The sequence below is a fragment of the Erythrolamprus reginae genome, chromosome 3 (genome assembly GCF_031021105.1).
Source record: "Erythrolamprus reginae isolate rEryReg1 chromosome 3, rEryReg1.hap1, whole genome shotgun sequence".
NCBI classification, from domain to species: domain Eukaryota; kingdom Metazoa; phylum Chordata; class Lepidosauria; order Squamata; family Dipsadidae; genus Erythrolamprus; species Erythrolamprus reginae.
In genome coordinates this window covers 47,719,127-47,741,516 of record NC_091952.1, presented here as the reverse complement: position 1 = coordinate 47,741,516, position 22,390 = coordinate 47,719,127, and the positions used below count along the sequence as shown (strand labels likewise).

The following is a 22,390-nucleotide window of genomic DNA, read 5'->3' as shown; positions in this document are numbered from 1 at the left end:
AGCCAGATCAAATATAAAGTTGATGAAAGTAACAAGATGAGCACAATTGGCTGCTACAGTACACAAGACAGAAGTAAAATACGACAATTGCTGCTAAACTTTACTGGGTCATGGTGATATAAAATTGGGTAATGCCAACACTTTAGTGGCATTTAACGCCAAAGTTTCCCCAGAGGATTCATGTTGATGTTAAATAGCATAGGACAGTGATGGCAAACCTTTTTTGCTCAAGTGCCGAAAGGGCACATGTGTGATAGCCCGACACCCATAATGCAAGGCTCTCTCCCCTGTTCATGCGTGCACAACACCCACTGGCCCCCTGCGCCTGCCTGCAAGCCTCACTTAAGCCTCTGGACTTCCAGTAAGCCCATTGGGCCATTTTTTGCCCTCCCCAGGTTTCAGGAAAGCCTCCAGAGCCTGGGGATGGTGAAAAACGGGCCCAACAGACCTATCGGAATTTCATCCATTTGGGGAGGATGAAAACACCTCCCCATGCCCTCCAGAAGGCCGAAAATCAGCTGGCCAGCACACACATGCACTCTGTAGTTGATATATAGCTGGAATTTCCCCAAGGCAGTGTTCTAGGATCTATTCTCTTCATACTCTACATCAGATCTGGGCAAAGGGTGGCCCTGGGGCCGGATGCGGTCCACCCGCTGTCTGTGACCGGCCCGCGGAGGTTGGAAGGAAGGAAGGAGAAATGAAGGAAGGGAGGGAGGAGAAATGGAGGGAGGAATGAAGGAAGGAAGGAAGGAAGGAAAGAAGGAGAAATGGAGGAGGAAAGAAGGAAGGAAAGAAGCTGAAATGGAGGGAGGGAGGAAGGAAGGAAAAATTCTCTTTCCATGCCCTTTTGCAAAAGTCCAATAAATGCTCATTTTTTAATTGTTCATTGGTTTCATTGGCCTTTCCAAGAAATTTAAAGCAACCCCCCCACCCCACCTCTCAGGGGGAAAAAAGGGAGGAAGAGGAACAAAAGGAAGCCAAAGCTACTTTCAGGCAAAGCCTCCACTATGTTTTCTCAACTGACAATGTAGGTCAGTTGAAGAGAGGCACCTGAAAGGAATATTTTGAAAGAGAAGTAAACAACTGCCCAAAAGCACAAATAAAAGGCAGAGAAAATCAGAGAGACAGAAGCTTCTCTGCAGATGCCGCAAAGTCCCTGATCAAGACAACGTCTTCAGAGGGACTAAGGGCAACCCAGACGCGTGGGGTCACTCACGAATTCGAATCCTAGAAAGAAAACTTGGACACATTTCTCTCTGGGTGAAATGACACAGTATAGAGCTTTGCATGCCCTTTTATTGAGGGGAATATGCAAATTGGGTAAGGTTATATGTATATGTCAAGTGGTATACAAACATCCAATAACATACCTCTAAGATATGACACAACTTCCGAGCCTTTCCTATCTACATATGGCACGTAACTAGCTTCTACTGAACAAATGTCTCTTATGGTCAATTTCCTGGGACCTTTGTTGTGAATATGGTTAGCTTCCCGTTTACCACAAAGCAAGGTCTTTTTATTGCTGTTTTCGTCAGGTGTGCCCCAGGAAATGTAAACATGCATCCTTTTATCACAGTTCTCATCCTGCTGGCACATTCTTGTTATTCGAGGAGAGCTGCCTTGAACTGCTTTATGGCCAGTCACTTCCAAGCAGATTTCACCAGAAATGCAGACTCACTTTGTGACCTACGTGCAATCCTGTTCCTGGCTAATGGAATAAAAGTGTATAAGACATTTATGTTAGAAGTCCAGATATTGAATCCTATCCGAACATGATATGGCAGCCACACCTCTCTCCATCTGGAGAAAGAAGGAAGGAAGGAGAAATGGAGGGAACAAGGAAGGAAGGAAGGAAGGAAGGAAGGAAGGAAGGAAGGAAGGAAGGAAGGAAGGGGTGGGCAATTAATTTATTAATATAATATAATATATAATATAATATATAATATATAATATATAATATATAATTATAATTATAATTATAATATACCGTATATACTCGAGTATAAGCCGACCCGAGTATAAGCCGAGGCACCAATTTTTGCCACAAAAACTGGGAAAACGTATTGACCCGAGTATAAGCCGAGGTTAGAAAATGCAGTGGCTACTGGTAACTTATAAAAATGGAAAACAATAAAATTACATTAATTGAGACATGTTTTAGAATATTTATTTTAAAGAAAACCAGTAAACTAGCTCTGTAAATTTAAAAGAGGGTAAACAAATTAACAATATTAACAATAAATTAAAAAGTAAAAAAAGTAGCTCGATCAGGAACAAAGCTAAAACCTAAGAGTTAAAATCCTTCAAAACTGGATTCCTTCTCATCATTAATTGGATTTACATTATTGTTCTGTTTTTATATATGCTGTGAGCCACCCTGAGTCCTTGGAGAGGGATTGCATACAAATCCAATTAAATAAACAAACAAACAAATAAATAAGTGTATCCAAAGAAGAGCTTCAGCATTAGCTGCTGTGAGGTTATCAGCATAGAAAACCAAATAGATAGATAGATAGATAGATAGATAGATAGATAGATAGATAGATATAGATAGAAAGATAGATAGATAGACAGACAGACAGACAGAAAAATAGATAGATAGATAGATAGATAGAAATAGATACAGATAGATAGATAGATAGAAAGAAAGAAAAATAGATAGATAGAAAGAAAGAAAAATAGATAGATAGAAATAGATACAGATAGATAGATAGATAGATATAGATAGAAAGATAGATAGACAGACAGACAGACAGACAGATAGAAAAATTGATAGATAGATAGATAGAAATAGATACAGATAGATAGATAGATAGATAGATAGAAAGAAAAATAGATAGATAGAAAAATAGATAGATAGAAAGATAGATAGACAGACAGACAGATAGAAAAATAGATAGATAGATAGATAGATAGATAGATAGATAGATAGAAATAGATACAGATAGATAGATAGATAGAAAGATAGACAGATAGAAAAAGAATTCCTGTCTAGCTCTGCCTCATAACACATTATTAGATCCTATCCAAGCAAGGACAGCAACTACCACAAAATACCATTTTTTAAACAGTTTAAATCCTTTCAAAGGAGGGGGAGGAGAATCTGACAGCAGGGGGCCTTTTTAATCCGACTAAGGGCAATGCAGAGAGAGCAAGGAATAGTTACTCACCATTGCTTTTTCCCCCTCTTGGTTGGAGCAAATGGCTGCCTCTTGCTTGAGCCAGGGAAAGGAACTACGGCATGCGAGAGGGGACAAAAGCTCGTGCCTCCTTGCTCTGGCTCAAGCAATGGCGCCCTCGTGTGGTGACTTTGTCAATGACCCGAGTATAAGCCGAGGTTGTGTTTTTCAGCCCATTTTTTGGGCTGAAAAACTCGGCTTATACTCGAGTATATACGGTAATATAATATAATATAATATAATATAATATAATATAATATAATATAATATAATATAATATAATATAATATAATATAATATAATATAATATAATATAATATAATATAATATAATATAATATAATATAATATAATATAATATAATATAATATAATATAATATAATATAATATAATATAATATAATATAATATAATATAATATAATATAATATAATATATAATATAATTTATAATTACAATTTATAATTATAATATAATTAACTCAGTTCTACCCAATATACAGTATTGGGTAGAACTGAGTTACCGGTAATTATATTAATCCGGCCCTCTAAAACCATCCCAATTTCTCATGCGGCCCCATGGCAAAATTAATTTCCCACCCCTGCTCTACATAAACAATCTCTGTGACAATATTACAAGCAATTGTGTTCTCTTTGCTGATGATGTTAAGCTATTTAATACCTGCGATAATACTTCTACCCTTCAGAAGGACCTTGATCATGTAGCGGCATGGTCTAACAACTGGCAACTGCAAATCTCATCCAACAAATGCTCTGTCCTACACATTGGTAAAAAGAATCCGAATACTAAATACACACTTGCACAAACTGAATACTCAGAAGACCCTCACTCAGTCAAAGATCTTGCAGTACTCATTTCCAATGACCTAAGTGCCAGCGCCCACTGCAACAGCATTGCCAAAAAAGCACTAAGAGTCACAAACTTAATTTTATGCAGCTTCTTCTCTAGAAGCATCGATCTACTAACCAGAGCATACAAAACATTTGTCAGACCAATTCTTGAATGCAGCTCACCTGTATGGAATTCACACTGCATAACAGACATTAATATAATTGAAGGAGTCCAGAAATACTTCACAAGAAGAGTCCTCCACTCCTCCTCACGCAACAAATTACCTTACTCCTCCAGACTTCAATTGCTATGTTTAGAAAATTTACAGCTACGCCACCTCTGAACTGATATAACTGTTGTTCATAAAATCATACATCACAATGTACTCCCTGTTAGCAACTACTTCACCTTTAACAACAACAACATAAGAGCATGCAATAGATAGAAACTAAATGTAAATCATTCCAAACTAGACTGCAGAAAATATGATTTCAGCAATAGAGTGGTCAACGCTTGGAATTCTCTAGTGGACTCGGTTGTTTCTTCCCCGAACCCCAAAATCTTCAACCTTACATTATCTACAATAGACCTCTCCCCTTTTCTAAGAGGTCTGTCCGATACTTATATTATGTTAAACATACTACAATGCAATACTATATTTGTATGACAAATAAAATAAATAAATCAATAAATCAATAAATTCTGGATGTTGAAGTCCTCCAGGCATAAAGTAGTCAAGGTTGGAGACCTCTGATCTAGGTCATAGTTGTCTCAAGTCATTAAGTTGAGGAAAGAGCAGGAAGGAAGCCAGAAGAGGCCTAGAAATCGGAAGGTTAAGATTTCATAACAACTTTCTGGAAACTAGTCAGCATGTAAATTACACTTTAAAAAAAAACACCAGGAGAGAAACAGAAACTTGAATATCTGGATTTAATGCCAGGAAGTTCAAATCATATTCTCAATTTCTGGAGAACAGCTATGTGTGACCAAAGAGAATCCATGACATCGGACACCTTTTATTGTTCCATTTAAATGTTTTTTATATTATTAATTTCACTTATTTATTTCATTGCATAGGATTTCTTGGATCAGCACCAGATGTTTCAGCTGGATCAGCTACTATGGTTTATTCTTCCCCAAATAAATACTTTTGTTGAGTCAGTCAACAGCCTGAAGGCCATATTTGCTTCTAGTCATCAAAGATTTTTTTAAAAAGAGTTTTTTAAATCATCAAAGTATTTGTGTGTGTGTGTGTATTATACACACACACATATTTGTGTATATGTTATTTGTACATATAATAATAATAATAATAATAATAATAATAATAATAATAATAATAATTATTATTATTATTATTATTATTATTATTATTATTATTATTATTATTATTATTATTTATTAGATTTGTATGCTGCCCCTCTCCGAAGACTCGGGGAGGCTCACAACAGTAATAAAAACAGTATAACAATGGAACAAATCTAATAATAAAATATATAAAAACCTCAACAATTAAAAACCATACAGCACATACACATCAAACATGAAATATAATAAGCCTGGGGGAGATGTCTTAGTTCCCCCATGCCTGGCGATAAAGGTGGGTCTTAAGTAACTTGCGAAAGACAAGGAGGGTGGGGGCCGTTCTAATCTCCAGGGGAGTTGATTCCAGAGGGCCGGGGCCGCCACAACATTGTTTGGTCGACAGGACCCGGAGAAGGCCAACTCTGTGGGACCTTATCAGGCGCTGGGATTTGTGCGGTAGAAGGCGGTTCCGGAGGTATTCTGGTCCAATGCCATGTAGGGCTTTAAAGGTCATTACCAACATAATATATGTTATACACACATATACATGTGCCCATTGTTAAATCAGAGGCTGGAGACCACGGGTTGGTAACAGCTCTTTTATTGGAGTAGAATAACAAGCAGTGCTCTAGCTCTGAAGGCAAGCTTCAACCGAGCCAGCTCAAGCATAACACCTATCATATTGTGCACTGAATTTTGACAAGGGAACTCACACGAGACATTTGGGCGAAGAAAACACAAAAGATTTATTCTCTCTGAGTTAAAAACGATTGGCTAAGCGTGGTACCTCCCCTGCAAGGAAGAGACACTTAACAAAAGCTAAGTGCAGGTTAATATACCTAATGAAACACCTCCCATTCCTACATCAGCTATTGCGATGAGGAGGGTTACAGCCAGTGAAGGGCTACCAAATTTTTTATTACCACGCTGTGGCCGTGGCTTATGCAGGATGCCCTCCATTTTGATTCAACATCTTTCAGTGCAAATTGGGAGCTCTGGGGTGGAGCTCCATTTTCGCTACCCTATTGTGTTCTCCCCCATTCGGGCATTAGTCCACCCCTAATATGATACTATTTCCTTACTTTTCCATTGCTAATTCTAATATTCCCTTGTCTGGCATACAATAGATGATTCATTACTGTCCTCCTGCTGGCTTATCGGGGTCACAGGCTTCTTGAGAAAGCAAATATATACAAAAAAATAAAGGGAACGCTCAAATAACACATCCTAGATCTGAATGAATGAAATATTCTCATTGAATACTTTGTTCTGTACAAAGTGGAATGTGCTCAGAACACAATGAAATTGATTGTCAATCAGTGTTGCTTCCTAAGTGGACAGTTTCATTTCACAGACGTTTGATTTATTGTGTTGTTTAAGTGTTCCCTTTAATTTTTTTCAGCAGTGTATATGACAGAAATAGGTGAAAAGTTAGTCAAGACATGATTGGAGAATTATATTAATTACAACTTGAATAAATGTCAGGGAAATTGCACCATATTTAATTTTGGTTTTGACTCTTAGCTCCACTCTTTCCAGAGAAACTTTTAACAAAACGTTTCCCTCCCCCCTCCCCAAAGACAGAGGTGGATTTCTCCAGGTCGGGACCGGTTCTATAGAACCAGTAGTAACTTGGTGGCCAGGGTTGCTGGAACCGGTAGGAACCCAGGCCTGCCACACTCTCGAGCTGGTTCTCATGATGGCACCATAGGCGCTGCCAAGGGTGGGCTGCTGCCCGGACGGGGACAACGACGCAGTGGGGTAGCAAAAATGGAGCTCCACCCCAGAGCACCCAATTTGCACTGAAAGATGTTGAAAGAAAATGCATAAGCCACACCCACAATGTGGTAGTAAAAATTCACTGGGCACCACCATCTTTTCTAAGTATGCCCATATTACTCCAACACTCTGCAGTGATGTGCCGGTGCTTGGAGGCTGTTGGGGTCTGGATGGGTGTCAACAGACTCAAACTCAACCCGGATAAGACGGAGTGGCTGTGGGTTTTGCCTCCCAAGGACAATTCCATCTGTCCATCCATCACCCTGGGGGGGGAGTCACTAACCCCCTCAGAGAGGGTCCGCAACTTGGGCGTCCTCCTCGATCCACAGCTCACATTAGAGAAACATCTTTCAGCTGTGGCGAGGGGGGCATTTGCCCAGGTTCGTCTGGTGCACCAGTTGCGGCCCTATTTGGACCGGGAGTCACTGCTCACAGTCACTCATGCCCTCATCACCTCGAGGCTCGACTACTGTAACGCTCTCTACATGGGGCTACCTTTGAAAAGTGTTCGGAAACTTCAGATCGTGCAGAATGCAGCTGCGAGAGCTATCATGGGCTTTCCTAAATTTGCCCATGTCACACCAACACTCCGCAGTCTGCATTGGTTGCCGATCAGTTTCCGGTCACAATTCAAAGTGTTGGTTATGACCTATAAAGCCCTTCATGGCACCGGACCAGAATATCTCCGGGACCGCCTTCTGCCGCACGAATCCCAGCGACCAGTTAGGTCCCACAGAGTTGGCCTTCTCCGGGTCCCGTCAACTAAACAATGTCGTTTGGCGGGACCCAGGGGAAGAGCCTTCTCTGTGGCGGCCCCGACCCTTTGGAATCAACTCCCCCCAGATATCAGAGTTGCCCCCACCCTCCTAGCCTTTCGTAAGCTCCTTAAAACCCACCTCTGTCGTCAGGCATGGGGGAATTGACATGTTCCTTCCCCCTAGGCTTATAAAATTTGTGTATGGTATGCTAGTGTGTATGATTGGTTTTTAACTTGTGGTGTTCTTAAAATTAATTTAATATTGGATTTGTCTTGTATTGCTGTTGCTGTGAGCCGCCCCGAGTCTGCGGAGAGGGGCGGCATACAAATCTGATTAAACTAAACTAAACAAACTAAACTAAACCCTCGAGCCAGATTCAGAACGGACTGGATCATTTTCATCTGAAAGAATTCAGTAGAAAATAGAATAGAAAATAGAATAGAATAGAATATAGAATATAGAATAGAATATAGAATAGAAAAGAAAAGAAAAGAAAATAGAAAATAGAAAATAGAAAATAGAAAATAGAAAATAGAAAATAGAAAATAGAAAATAGAAAATAGAAAATAGAATAGAATTGAGAATAGAATAGAATAGAAATAGAATAGAATAGAATAGAAATTGAATAGAATTCTTTACTGGCCAAGTGTGGTTGAACACACAAAGAATAACTGAAGAATTCTGATAGTTGAAATCCATAAGTTGCCAAGTTTGAAGACCTCTGCGTTAAAGCATCAGGACGCGTCTCTTAAATCTTGTGGTGGTGGGGATTGTCCTTAGGCTGAAACGAGCTGAAGAAAGGACGGACTTGTTTGAAAACCGGGTTTGAGAGGCACGTTAAGGGGCGGGAACAGGCAAAGCCGCCCCTCGGGGAAGGCTTTCCCATCAGCGCTTTGCCCTTTGTTGCGACTCGTCACATTCCTTCTCATTGGGACATCGTCCCGCTTAGGTATAAAAAGCAGCTCTCGGGATCGGGCAGGTGGCGGAAAGGCAGCGGGATTTCTGCTTGCGAGGGGAGACGGCACCGGAGCACAAGCGGAGAAGATGGAAGTCACGCTGGGCTACTGGAATATCCGAGGGGTAAATCATCCGCGGAGGTAGAGCAATAGGTCTTCAAACTTGACAACTTTAAGGCTCGGGGATTTCAGCATAGCTGGCTGGAGAATACTGGAAGTTGAAGTCCCCCAGTCTTAAAATTGCTAAGTTTGGAGACCTCGATGGATTAATTCCATACTGAGTAGGAAGGAGAGAGGAAATTTCTGCATTAGAGATTGAGCTGAAGGAAAGGAACAAAAAAGATAAAAATTGGGACACTACTAAATTCAAGGTTTCACAACGATTTGGCTAGAAGCCAGCCTATACATGATCATCTCTTTTTTTTGCATAGCTGGCTTGAGAATTATGGGAGTTGAAGTCCACCAGTCTTCCAAAATGCCATATTTGGGGACCTTTGAGATAGATTAATTCGATCCCCTATTCCTGGGTAGGAAGGAGAGAGGAAAATTCTGCATTAGTGGTTGAGCTGTAGGAAAGGAACAAAAAAGAAAAGAAAAATCACGTTGCTCAATTTAAAGTTTTACAATGATTTGGCTAGGAGCCAGCCTGTACATCAGTGGGTCTCAACCTGGGGGTCATGACTCCTTTGAGGGGACAAATGACTGTTTCACAGGGGTCACCTAAGACTATGAGAAAAAACAAATTTCCCATGGTGTTAGAAACTAAAGCTTCTATTCTGACGCCTTGGAACATGTTTTTACAATTCGACCAATCAGGCGTTTACGGTGGGGGTGTCCCTCTGACCTTCCTGCCAATCAGCTTCAAGCTCTGTTGGGAGAATTGGCGCTAGACTTATGGTTGGGGGTCACCACAACACGAGGAACTGTATTAAGGGTTCGCGGCATTAGAAAGGTTGAGAACCATTGTGTGTACATAATCATCTCTTTTTGCTTAGCAGGCTGGAGAATTCTGGGAGTTGAAGTCTTACAGAGTTGCCAAGTTTGGGGACCTCTGGGATAGATTAATTGGATCTTTTATTTCTGGGAGGAAGGAGAGAGGAAATTTCCACATTAGTGATTGAGCTGAAGGAAAGGAGCAAAAAAAAAAAAAAAAAGGGATGTTGCTAAATTCAAAGTTTCACAATGATTTGGCTAGAAGCCAGCCTGTACATGCTCATCTCTTTTTGCATAGCCATAGCTGGCTGGGGAATTCTGGGAGTTAAACCAGTCTCAAAGTTGGCAAGTTGACTTGGGCCAGCCACCTCTTCTCAGTCCTAGGAAGCAAGCAATGACAAACACTTTAACAGATTAATATAGTTGAAAGGGACATTGCAGGTTAACTAGTCAAACCCCCTGCCCAAGCAGGAGACCCTACATCTGCATAGGATCGAACTCACAACCTCCTGACGGTGAGGCAAGAGCTCCACTTCTAGGCCACTGTGCACTTCCGAAATCTTGCCAAGAAAATTGCCAAGATTAACCCAGCCGGTCACCAGCCGGTCACCAAAACTCAAACCTCATAAGGTTTGTGGCAACCACAAATAGAACAGCAGGATGAGAAACCTTGATGGGAGGAATACTGGGGAACCTGCCTGTTCCTTTTGGCCAATCATTTGTGTTCTGTCTGGGTGCCCCCAGACTTCAACACCAACTTAAAAAAGCAGCCAGACACGCTGGTAAAAGCAAAGGCACTTTATAGTTTGAAAAATAAACACAGAGAAAAACCTGTTCTTCCCAACAGGCAGGCTATGAGGCTTCACAGCAGAGTCCTGACGGCCAGACAATACAGCAGACTTCTTGCTGGCACACACACCACTGTAGAGAATAAGACCCACGCCTTTCCCCCCAAGGTTTCAGCCTTCAAGGCCACAAGCCAGAATCAGAGACGCCAAAGATCACAGCCAGGTCCCAGGACTCCCAAAGATAATACTCCACAATACAGGAAGGGTGGGTCTGCCTTTTCAGCCTTTCTGGGGAGAACCACACCCAAACCCAGCTGTTGCCTATTTAGGGCTGGAAATACCTGGCTAATTGTCCCCTTCGTTGTGCTGCTCTTCTCTGCCTGAGATCGATGATGGCTTGTGCATTTTCATCTAAGGACTCCAGGCTGCTTGCTGGGGAGAGCTCCACCCCGGGGGACTCAGGCTGTTCTCCCTCTCCCTTGGCCTGATATTCCTCCTCCCCGTCTGCCTGAGCCTCCTCCTCCTCCTCCTGTTCCTCATCCTCCCCCTCTGAGCATGGAGCCGGCAGAGGTTCAGCCGTGCCCTGAGGAGCCTCAGACGGAATCACAACAATTTGGTTTCCCTAAACCAGTGTTTCCCAACCTTGGCAACTTGAAGGTATTTGGACTTCAACTCCCAGAATTCCCCAGGCAGCATTCGCTGGCTGGGGAATTCTGGGAGTTGAAGTCCAGATATCTTCAAGTTGCCAAGGTTGGGAAACACTGCCCTGAACCACAGCAAATTTCTGCTGTTAGAGGCTCCTGCCGTCAGCTCCCAAACCAACCTACCTGTCACTCTCTTCTACTCACAGCAGCCAATTTAGGTGTCTCACGAATGAAGGCGAAGATACGTGTCCCAGGATAATGTTGCAGAATCCAATCTGGGTCAGTCACAAGGACCAGAGATTTTGTCTTCCAAGTTTTTATTTAGATTGGGTCCTGAAATTTAGGTGTCTGTTGGAAGGCTTCTACCACATAGCTCAGTAAGGACCCACAGAGTTGGTCTTCTCCGGGTTGAATTAGCTAAGCAGTGTCAGCTGGCAGGTCCATGGGGGAGGACCTTTTCTGTGGCTGCTCCAACTCTCTGGAACCAGCTACCTCCTGAGATCTGGACTGCCCCCGCGCTACTGGCCTTCTGGAAAGCAGGAAGGACCTGGCTTTTCCAGCAGGCCTGGGGCTGTTGATCTGATGGTGTAACCATCAAAATCCGGCCATAAATTGTACGCATGGTTTTTAACTGTTGGCTTTCAATTGTTTTTCAATTGCTTTTAGAGTTTTTAATGTTATTTGTATTTTTTTATTTTTGGTTGTGCACTGCCTAGAGTCCCTAAGAAGTTGGGTGGCATAAAATTGAATAAACAAACAAATAAATAAATAAACAAACAGAGATGGATGGATGGATAGATAAGATAGATAGATAGATAGATAGATAGATAGATAGATAGATAGATAGATAGAAATAAATAAATATAGAGATGGATGGATGGATAGATAGATAGATAGATAGATAGATAGATAGATAGATAGATAGATAGATAGATAGATAGATAGATAGATAGATAGATTCCAGCAGCACAGGAACAAAGCAACATGCTCCTCCTCACTAAATACTGGAAACTAATCCAACTATTTCAATTTTTTATAAGGCTGCTCAGGGGCAACCTATGGATTGTCTTACTCACCATGATATTCTTTTCCCACAGTTGGCTCATACCATTAGACTGCTCTTAGAGTATACCAAGACGCCCTATAAAGAGAAACAGTATGTTCTTGGTGGAGAAGGTAAGGACCTAAACACAAGGAGGCTTGTCCAACTTTCTGGAAGTAGGATGCTGGTCTCACCAGAGTATTTTCCAAACTGGCAGCTTTTCAGGCTTAGAAATGTTGAGCAAATATTGGATATGTGTGTGAGCTTACTCACTCTTCTCCGATCCCTACCCAGATGCCCATCAAGCCTTTCTGTCTTTGTCCTTTCGCCATTAACATGTTTCTTCATGAGTTCCTTTCATATCTGTCACCAACTCTTACCCAATTTTTCTTCAAGAGGCAGCTTGTACAGTAATCTTTATTGTTCTCCAAAGGATGATTGTGCCATCTTCACAATTACTGCCCTTATTATTTGCACCCCAACGTCTGATGCCAATAGATGTTCTAGACACAGAACCAGGATTGTCAATGGGACAGTAGACTTGTAACTTACATTTTGTCATTGCCCCCCCCCCCCGCTGCAAATTCTCACATCTTCAGGCTTTCAACAAGGGGAGGGAGTCTGGAACAAGCCAGCATCCACGCCACTAAGAAAAGAATATAAGGAAACATTGTGCTTTCAATTATGTTCCATCTGCTCCAAGTGAGATAGCTGATTGTCCAAAATCAAGTCAGTTTCATCTCTACAGGACAGAACCTAGATAGTTATAGCATCACAACAGGTTCTGTTTTCTTCCTCCTACGTGTGGCTGCTGTTTTTCAATATGATTCTTTATCTTACTCTATTTCTTACTTGGGAGTTGCAAACTGTAGAAAACCAGTTTAGAGATGGTTGAGTACCAAAGACCCAAGCCATTCTGGCTTCAGTGACCTGATTGATAGATTCCTTCTGCTGGTTGGTGACATATTGAAAGAAAATGGCAGCCCAAGCAGAGGAAAAGCTTTTTGTAATGAGTTTATTTATTTTTATTATTTATTTATTTTATCCAATACATAATACACATTGAAGAGAATAGATATGTAATAATATAAGTAAAGAAAAGAATAGAAGAAAAGGTATAAAAGTATAGCTGAACATATTTGAAAGGAAGAAAAGATAAATGAGATAAGGAGAGACAATTGGACAGAGGACGGAAGGCAAACTGGTGCACTTATGCACGCCCTTACTGACCTCTAAGGAACCTGGAGAGGTCAATCATGGATAGTCTAAGGGAAAAATGTTGGGGGTTAGGGGTTGACACTACTGAGTCAGGTAATGAGTTCCACGCTTCAACAACTCATTTGCTGAAGTCATATTTTTTTCAGTCAGGTTTGGAGCGGTTAATATTAAGTTTGAATCTGTTGCGTGCTCTTGTGTTGTTGCGATTGAAACTGAAGTAGTCATTGACAGGTAGAACATTGCAGCATATGATCTTGTGGGCAATACTTAGATCGTGTTTTAGGCGACGTAGTTCTAAGCTTTCTAGACCTAGGATTGACAGTCTGCTTTCGTAGGGTATTCTGTTTCGAGTGGAGGAGTGAAGGGCTCTTCTGGTGAAGTATCTTTGGACATTTTCAAGGGTGTTGATGTCCGAGATGTGGTATGGGTTCCAGACAGATGAACTGTATTCAAGGATGGGTCTGGCAAAAGTTTTGTAGGCTCTGGTGAGTAGTGTGAGATTGCCAGAGCAGAAGCTGCGTAGGGTCAGGTTAACAACTCTAGAAGCCTTTTTGGCGATATTGTTGCAGTGGGCTTTGGCACTTAGATCATTTGATATTAGTATTCCAAAGTCTTTTACTGAGTGGGGGCTGGCTGTGAGATTTTGTTTATTCAGTTTATATATGAGGTTCGGATTATTTTTGCCGATGTGGAGGGTAGAACATTTGCTGGTTGATATTTGAAGTTGCCATGTGTTAGACCAATGGGAGACAAAGTCGAGGTTTTTTTGGAGAGCAGATGTACATTCACTGATCAGGATAATAATTAGCAAGGTATATTCTAGGCACAGAACCAGGATTGTCAGTGGAGAAGGTTTTTCAGGCATTGATCTTCTCTGCCAATGGTTTGAAGTAGGTTCACTGATAAAATCATGACCCTTTCATGATTGATCACTTTTCCTGCCCCCACCCCACAAGCTACTCTAGGAAGGTGAAATGAATACAGAATTAGGTTTTTAGTTTCAAGCAAAATTGACAACTTGGGATAACATAATCACTTGGCTATGTATTATTTGTAAAGAGATCTTCCTGGGAAGATGTATAAAATAATAATTACCATTGTTGGAGTAGTTGTGGGAGGGGGTTGTTTTATTTTTTATAAAGGATTTGTGTCCTGCACAAACAATGGGTGAAATCATAGTATTTAGAGGCATGTAAAAAGTACATTTACTGACTGTACATTTTATATTGTTTAAGCTGTCTATTCAGTATTTGCAAAATAGCATATGTAATAAAAATATATAGCTACTGATAAGTATACAATTATATCTTGAAGTGCATATCTCAATGCTGATGACTGTTAAATATAAACACAATGCATCTCATCCTAGTGGGAAACAATGAAGTGAAATCAGAAAATACTTCTAAAGGTATTAAAAGACTTGGCTTTGGTGAGTATAGGATGGGAACAAAAATGTGTTTTTCTAATAACAGAATACAGAATAACAAATCTAGAAAGGACCTTGGAGGTCTTCTAGTCCACCCCCCTTAGACAGGAAAACTTATACTATTTCAGACAAACAGTTGATCAATCCCTTCTTTAAAAATCCCAGTGTTGGAGCACCTACAACCTCTGGAGGCAACTTGCTCCACTAATTAATAGTCCCAACTGTCGGGAAATTTCTCCTTAGTTCTAGGTTGCTTTCCTCCTTGGTTAGTTTCCATCCATTGCTTCTTGTCCTGCCTTCTTCTTTGTGGAAGGCCTCTTAAATATTGGAACACAACTGTCAAATAAAATAGGAAATCATGTATGAACTTCTCTGTATGTCAGATGTAAAGGGAAGGGGTCATTCACCATATTTTCATATTGGAAACATCCTAATAGTTGAATTTGTCTGCCATGAAGCTACATAAAGCAATAGGGCTAAGCTTTATCCAGCTTTAATTAGTAGGAAAGGATAGGACCAGGGGTGGGTTCATCTCAGTTCGGACTGGATCACCCAAACCAGTAGCGACCTGCTGATGGTGCCACAGATCTGGTTTGGTCGGTGCCGGTCTGTTGGCGCCGCCAACTTTTTGGGGAATTTTTTCTGAATTTTTTTACTGTTTGGAAGGTTTTTTCCCTCTGCTGCTGCTTGAAAAAGGGCCCTTCTGCCCACTCCTGGGTTTATACTTACCTTTATTCATTGCCCGAAGCACAGCTGAGTTTCGGGCTTAATTATAACTATGAGCATGCACAGAAGCAGATTTGCACAGGGGACATGCGCAAAACCTCAGGATGTGAACTGGCAAAGGTAAGTAGAGCCCAACCTTGAATAGGATCTAAGCCTGCTGTAAAACGAAGACTTCAGGTTTGCCAGCAAGGGAGCAATACTGTGTTCAAGGCAACGCTAGGAATACCATTTCAGATTATCCACCTTCAGCCTCCATCCCTGATCCAAGGGAAATGGGAAGCATTCCATTCCCAGCATGGAATGGAAAGGCCAACTGCAATCATGACAGTCCCTCTCTGCAGTTCCAAAGCTGCTGAGATGTGCAGGAATTCAGTGTGCTGGCTGGAAAGGTCAGTACTGCATGACCCCCAAAAGACGAACAATTGACTTTTTGGCCTTTTTCTCCCAGATTTTTGGCTTTTGTGGTGAGGAGATAGAGCAGCGTGAGAGATGTAACAATAGAATCAGGACATGACAAATGAACCTTAAATGAGAATGGCCTTTGATAGGATCTGCCACAATTGCATTTTGCTGTCGGGATGTCAAAACCATGTTGTTATATCTTTGCTGCTGTTGCATCCACAAAACCTCCATTTTGCTCAATCTGTTTAAATGGACTTGCATTAACCATACATGTATCTGTTTGCAGCCCTCAATGTGGATATGACTGACTGGACAAGTGTGAAGGAGAAGCTGGGCTTGGACTTCCCAAATGTATGTAGCAGTTGTGGAATAGATCTGTGTTTCCCAACCTTGGCAACTTGAAGATATTTGGACTTCAACTTCCAGAATTCCCCAGCCAGCGAATGCTGGCTGGGGAATTCTGGGAGTTGAAGTCCAGATATCTTCAAGTTGCCATGGTTGGGAAACACTGGAATAGATAATGGTACATTCCTGTGGGTTGAGAGGGGAGAGTGGATCAAGTTGCTACTGTTCTTGTTAACATAGGTGATAGCAACGAGGAAAAAGTCCTGAGATGTTATATAGACAAAATGTCTTGACTGAAGTCTGCTTGATTGCAACCACAGTCTATAATGGCAAAAGGCTCATTTATGCCGCCAGGCTTGGGGCCATTAGGTTCTTTCCCCCTGGCTGATGAATGGGCTAAGAGAAAGTTGATTGAACGGGAATGGCTGGCTTTTATGGCTTTTAGTTTTTAGATTTAATTAATTGGACCCAAAATGTTATATATTGTTTTATTATGGTATATGTTGTGAGCTGCCCCGAGTCCTCGGAGAGGGGTGGCATAAAAGTCCAATAAGTAAGTAAGTAAGTAAGTAAGTAAGTAAGTAAGTAAGTAAGTAAGTAAGTAAGTAAGTAAGTAAGTAAGTAAGTAAGTAAGTAAGTTAGTTAGTAAGTAAGTAAGTAAGTAAGTAAGTTAGTAAGTAAGTAAGTAAGTAAGTAAGTAAGTAAGTAAGTAAGTAAGTAAGTAATAAAAGGATGGTGGGAGAAGAAGAAAAACAATCAATGTGATTGATTTTGGGACCACAATTCCAACCGTGTTTTCCCGAAAATAAGACCCTGTCTTATATTTTTTTGAATCCTGGAATTAAGTGCTGGGCCTTATTGCCATGCACTCAAAAGCCCAATTGGGGGGTGTCTTATTTTGAGGAAAACAGGGTAGTGAGCAGAGTTACAAATAACCTAAGAGGCTGAGAATTTTCAAAGCAAAATACTGTATGTTTTAACTAGCTGGAAGTTTAAGTGTGCTCAAATTCTGTATGGAAAAAAAGTGAAAAGACTGGGAAAAAATTGAGAATGCTGCTGTATATGCAAAAAGAATTTCTCAGGAGAGACATAAGAGAACAAGAATGGGATAAATAATATTTTTTCCCATTGGATATTTCAGTTTAATCTCGGCAGAGCCCATAAGTTATTCTTATGGCCACTGGCAACTGTGCAAAAGTGTTATACCCCAATCATGGGGTAACACTTTAACACAATTTAACGTGTTGGCTATAAAGCCCTACATAACTTAGAACCAGGTTATTTATGGGACCATCTCCTGCCTCATGCATCCCAGTGGCCGGTCAGGTCTACAGATTGGGCCTTCTCCAGATCCTGTCAGCTAAGCAATGCTAGCTGGCGGGGCCTAGGGGAAGAGCCTTCTTTGTGTTAGCTCCAGCCATCCCCCTGGCCTTTTGTAAGGTTTTAAAAACTCACCTTTGCTGGCAGGCTTGGGCCATTGAGCGCTGGCATTCTGCTCTGAGTGTAATAGGTTAAATGTGGATGTCTGTTTTAATTATCTGGGGGTTTTAGTATTAGATTTTATGTTTTTTTTTATATATATATATATTTGTATGTATGTATGTTCTGTAAGCTACTCTGAGTCTACAGAAAAGTGCGGCATATAAATTTTATTTATTTATTTAATTTATTTGTTTGTTTATTTGTTTGTTTTGTCCAGTACACAATAATACACAATGAAGGTGTACCTTTGAGGAAATAGAATTAGAGAAAGAATAGAGGAGAGAATATAGGATAAAATAAATCAATGAGAGAACAGAAGAAAGATATAGGGATAGAAGAGAAGATATATGGGATATAATAATAATAATAATAATAATAATAATAATAATAATAATAATAATAATAATTTATTAGATTTGTATGCCGGCCCTCTACGAAGACTTGGGGCAGCGTACAAATATAGAAGAGACAATAGGACATGGGTCGGAAGGCACTCTAGTGCACTTATGCACGCCCCTTACTGACCTCTTAGGAATCTGGAGAGGTCAACCATGGATAGTCTATGGATAAAAAGTTGGGGGTTAGGGGATGATACTACGGAGTCTGGTAATGAGTTCCACGCTTCAACAACTCTATTATTTTTTTTACAGTCAAGTTTGGAGCGGTTCATATTGAGCTTGAATCTGTTATGTGCTCTTGTGTTGTGGTTGAAGCTGAAGTAGTTGTTGACAGGCAGGACGTTGCAGCATATGATCTTGTAGGCAATACTTAGATCAGGTTTAAGGCGTCTTAGTTTTAAGCACATAAACAAACAAACAAACAAATAAATAAATAAATGTGTGGTCATAAAAACATGAATCCAAGCCTCTCTCAGAAAATCCTCTTCTTGGTTCATTGCTAGAATTTAAGAATTGCTCAAAAAGCCTGTTTGGACCTAATATCTTTGCTTCTTTACTCTTCTTCTTTCCCTTTCTCCCTAGCTTCCCTATCTTATTGATGGTGAAAGAAAGATTACCCAAAGCAATGCCATCCTTCGCTACATTGCACGCAAGCACAAGATGTGTAAGTGGTTCAGACTTCCCTTCAGTGTTGCTTTAAATACTACTTCCTTCAAATAAATGGCAGATTCTTAGTTTTGTAATACATTGTGTTGCCACAGGTGGTGAGACTGAAGAAGAAATTATCATGATGGACACACTGGACAACCACCTCATGGATTTCCGTGTGAGCTTTGCAAAACTGTGTTACAGTCCAGATTTTGTGAGTGTTGTGCTTTCTGTTTTCCGTCCAAATGCTGTAACTGATGGTCTTGAAGATCAGTTTGGGCTTGCTTGGGGTGAGCAGATAGATCAGAGATCAGAGGTCAACAAACATGGCAACTTTAAGACTTGTGGACTTCAATTCCCAGAATTCTCCAGCCAGCATAGCTGGCTGGAGAATTCTGGGAGTTGAAGTCTTAAAGTTGCCAAGTTTGTAGGCCTCTGGGATAGATTAATTTGATTCTCTATTCCTGGATAAGAAGGAGAGAGAAAAGTTCTGTATTAGTGATTGAGCTGAAGGAAAGGGACAAAAAAGAAAAAAATAATGTGACGTTGCTAAGTTCAAAGTTTCACAACGATTTGGCTAGAAGCCAGCCTGTTACATAATCTTTTCTTTTTTGCAGGAAAAACTAAAGCCTGGGTATTTGGAATTACTACCCGAGGAACTCAAGCTGTTGTCTCAATTTCTGGGAAACAGGCAGTGGTTTATAGGAAGAAAGGTATTGATTGATGTTTATTTATTTATTTATTAGATTTATAGACCGACCTTCTCCTCGTAGACTCAGGGCGGCTTACAAGATAAAATATAAACAAATATTTTAAAAATGTACAATACAGTTAAAACATTAAGAAAAGTAAAAAAATCAAAACCCAATGTAAAACAATCAATCATCCCTCATTCACACTACTGGCCGGAGCAGAACTATCACTCACAGCCCTAGTCCTGCTAGCATAAATGTGTTTTTAATGCCTTTTGGAAAGCGAGGAGAGTGGGGTTGGTACGAATCTCCAGGGGGAATTGGTTCCAGAGGATCGAGGCCACAACAGAGAAGGCTCTTCCCTGTGGACCCACCAGGCGGCATTGTTTGGCTGAGGGACCCGGATAATTAATAATAATTATAATAATAATAATTAATAATTAATAATAATAATAATAACAACGTATATTTATAATGCCCTTTTAGCAAAGGGCATGACAGCAAACCATATACTGTACAACTAACAAGAACAGACAGTAGGCAATACACACACTTAGCTAAAACACAACTAAAACCAGAAGGCAAACTCTGTGTGACCTAATCGGTCGCTGGGACACGAGGCGGAAAGACGGTCCCGTAAATTGCTAAGTAAATGTACCCGTTCTAGACAATTTACATCAAACTATGCTATTTGACACATTTTATTCTTCCATTTGAAAATATTTTTCTGTTAATTTTTCTAGCTCACCTACATAGATTTCATTGCTTACGATGTGTTAGATGTACATCAAATGCTGGATCCAAAATGCATGGATCAGTTCCCAAATCTGAAGGACTTTCTTCATCGCTTTGAGGTGAGATGCATTCTGCTTTATGTATGAATCTCTACAATAATTACTGAAAGTTTGCAATAGTAAGCAGTGTGGTCGGGCAGTAGGAAAAGCAAGTAGGATGCTTGGCTGCATAGCTAGAGGTATAACAAGCAGGAAGAGGGAGATTGTGATCCCCTTATATAGAGCGCTGGTGAGACCACATTTGGAATACTTTGTTCAGTTCTGGAGACCTCACCTACAAAAAGATATTGACAAAATTGAACGGGTCCAAAGACGGGCTACAAGAATGGTGGAAGGTCTTAAGCATAAAATGTATCAGGAAAGACTTAATGAACTCAATCTGTATAGTCTGGAGGACAGAAGGAAAAGGGGGGACATGATCGAAACATTTAAATATGTTAAAGGGTTAAATAAGGTTCAGTTCTGGAGACATGAAGTTAGTTGGGGGAAAGATCAAAAGCAACGTGAGGAAATATTATTTCACTGAAAGAGTAGTAGATCCTTGGAACAAACTTCCAGAAGACGTGGTTGGTAAATCCACAGTAACTGAATTTAAACATGCCTGGGATAAACATATATCCATCCTAAGATAAAATACAGGAAATAGTATAAGGGCAGACTAGATGGACCATGAGGTCTTTTTCTGCCGTCAGACTTCTATGTTTCTATGTTTCTATGTAAAGTGAATGTGATTTTTTTCATCCCAATAAAGCCAAGGTGTGAATCTAATAGTGCTCAAGTGGCATGTAAGCCAGGATCTTTGCAGCAAAGTCAGCCTGCCACAGTTTAAGGGGTGAAACTGGGAATATTTATAGAAAAATGGAGCCACCTACATTCCTTCCAGCTCTCTAATTCCTATACACAGTAATGGTAACTGCTTTATGCATGCACAGAGGGTAAAATAACCCAAATGGCGGCATCTGGGTGGGTGGGCGTAGCCTCTCTCTGCCTCCATGTCTCTCCAGCGATTGACAGGCACGAGCGAACCGGAAGCATTTCACCCCTGGTGCTGTGCAATGACAAATGTCCTGCTTTTGGCTTTCTCGGTAGGCCTTGGAGAAGATTGCTCCCTACCTGAAATCAAGTCGCTGCATCAGGAGTCCCATCTTTTGGAGTTGTGCCCTGTGGGGCGGCAACAAAATCTAGAAGAGACCACAAGTTTCAGGAGGGTAACAACTGGAGCTGCCATGTGAATGAGGGGTCTTCATTAGTCCTCCACATTTCCAAACTTGGTTACGATTCTAAGGCACATGCTCACCTAATAAAGAATATATGAAACTGAAAAAAAAAAGTTTGTCTCTTAATCTCTGTTTCCCCATTTTAAATTTAAAGTTTGCATTGGATAACGTGAATAGAGAAGTTCCTAAATGGTGCTTAGGTAACAAACTGTGTAACTCCATGTCTTTTTCCTGAGACTCGGCTGCCTGCGATAGGGGAAATGCAGATTAAGCTCATGAGGAGCACTTTCAATCAGAACAGAGGTGGAAGGGACCTTGGAGGGCATCTAGTCCAACCCATCGCTCAAGTAGGAGACCCTATACCATTTCAGACAAGTGACTGTCGAAGTCTTAAAAAAACCCAGTGTTGGAGCACCCACAACTTCTGAAGGAAGCCTTTTCACTAGTTAATTGTTCTTCACTGCTAGGAAATTTTGCCTCAATTCCAGGCTGCTTCGCTCCTTGATTACCGTATTTTTTTGAGTATAAGATGCACCTTTCCTCCCCCCAAAAGAAGCTGAAAATTTGGTGGTCTTATACTCCCCCCAAAAGAAGCTGAAAATTTGGTGGTCTTATACTCCGGATGTAGCTTTTTTCAGTCCTAATACATTCTTCCAAACTTTGCTAGCTGTTCTGTGGGGTGTTTCAACCACCCGTAATTACAGGGTAATTAGTCCAGGAAGACACACACCACACGATAAAAGGAAAACCCAAAAGGTTTTATAAACAGAAAAACAGAAACAGCTCCCTTTTTAAATGTCA

General features: G+C 40.7%; 1 protein-coding gene across 2 annotated transcripts; it reads left to right on the top strand.

Annotated features, from left to right (window-relative positions):
- Nucleotides 1-8,657: 8,657 nt before the first annotated feature.
- LOC139163877 (glutathione S-transferase Mu 1-like) lies at nucleotides 8,658-21,702 on the top strand. Of its 2 annotated transcripts, XM_070745112.1 has the most exons (9): nucleotides 8,658-8,958; nucleotides 12,297-12,375; nucleotides 14,829-14,888; nucleotides 16,300-16,364; nucleotides 18,821-18,902; nucleotides 19,000-19,100; nucleotides 19,504-19,599; nucleotides 20,322-20,432; nucleotides 21,462-21,702. In XM_070745112.1, exons 1-9 carry the CDS (start codon nucleotides 8,923-8,925, stop codon nucleotides 21,555-21,557), a joined length of 726 nt encoding a protein of 241 aa, XP_070601213.1. In that variant the 5' UTR covers nucleotides 8,658-8,922; the 3' UTR covers nucleotides 21,558-21,702. The 2 variants fall into 2 exon arrangements, with proteins under 2 accessions (XP_070601213.1, XP_070601214.1); XM_070745113.1 differs by lacking the exon at nucleotides 14,829-14,888 and having other exon boundaries at nucleotides 8,789-8,958.
- The last annotated feature ends 688 nt before the right edge of the window (nucleotides 21,703-22,390 follow it).

What these genes read in the sequence shown, in the direction of transcription:
- LOC139163877 (XM_070745112.1), top strand. Translation starts at nt 8,923, where the DNA reads ATGGAAGTCACGCTGGGCTACTGGAATATCCGAGGG. An exon ending in TGGGCTTGGACTTCCCAAAT is followed by an intron (nt 16,365 to 18,820) that starts GTATGTAGCAGT and finishes CTTTCTCCCTAG; the next exon opens with CTTCCCTATCTTATTGATGG. An exon ending in TGCACGCAAGCACAAGATGT is followed by an intron (nt 18,903 to 18,999) that starts GTAAGTGGTTCA and finishes GTGTTGCCACAG; the next exon opens with GTGGTGAGACTGAAGAAGAA.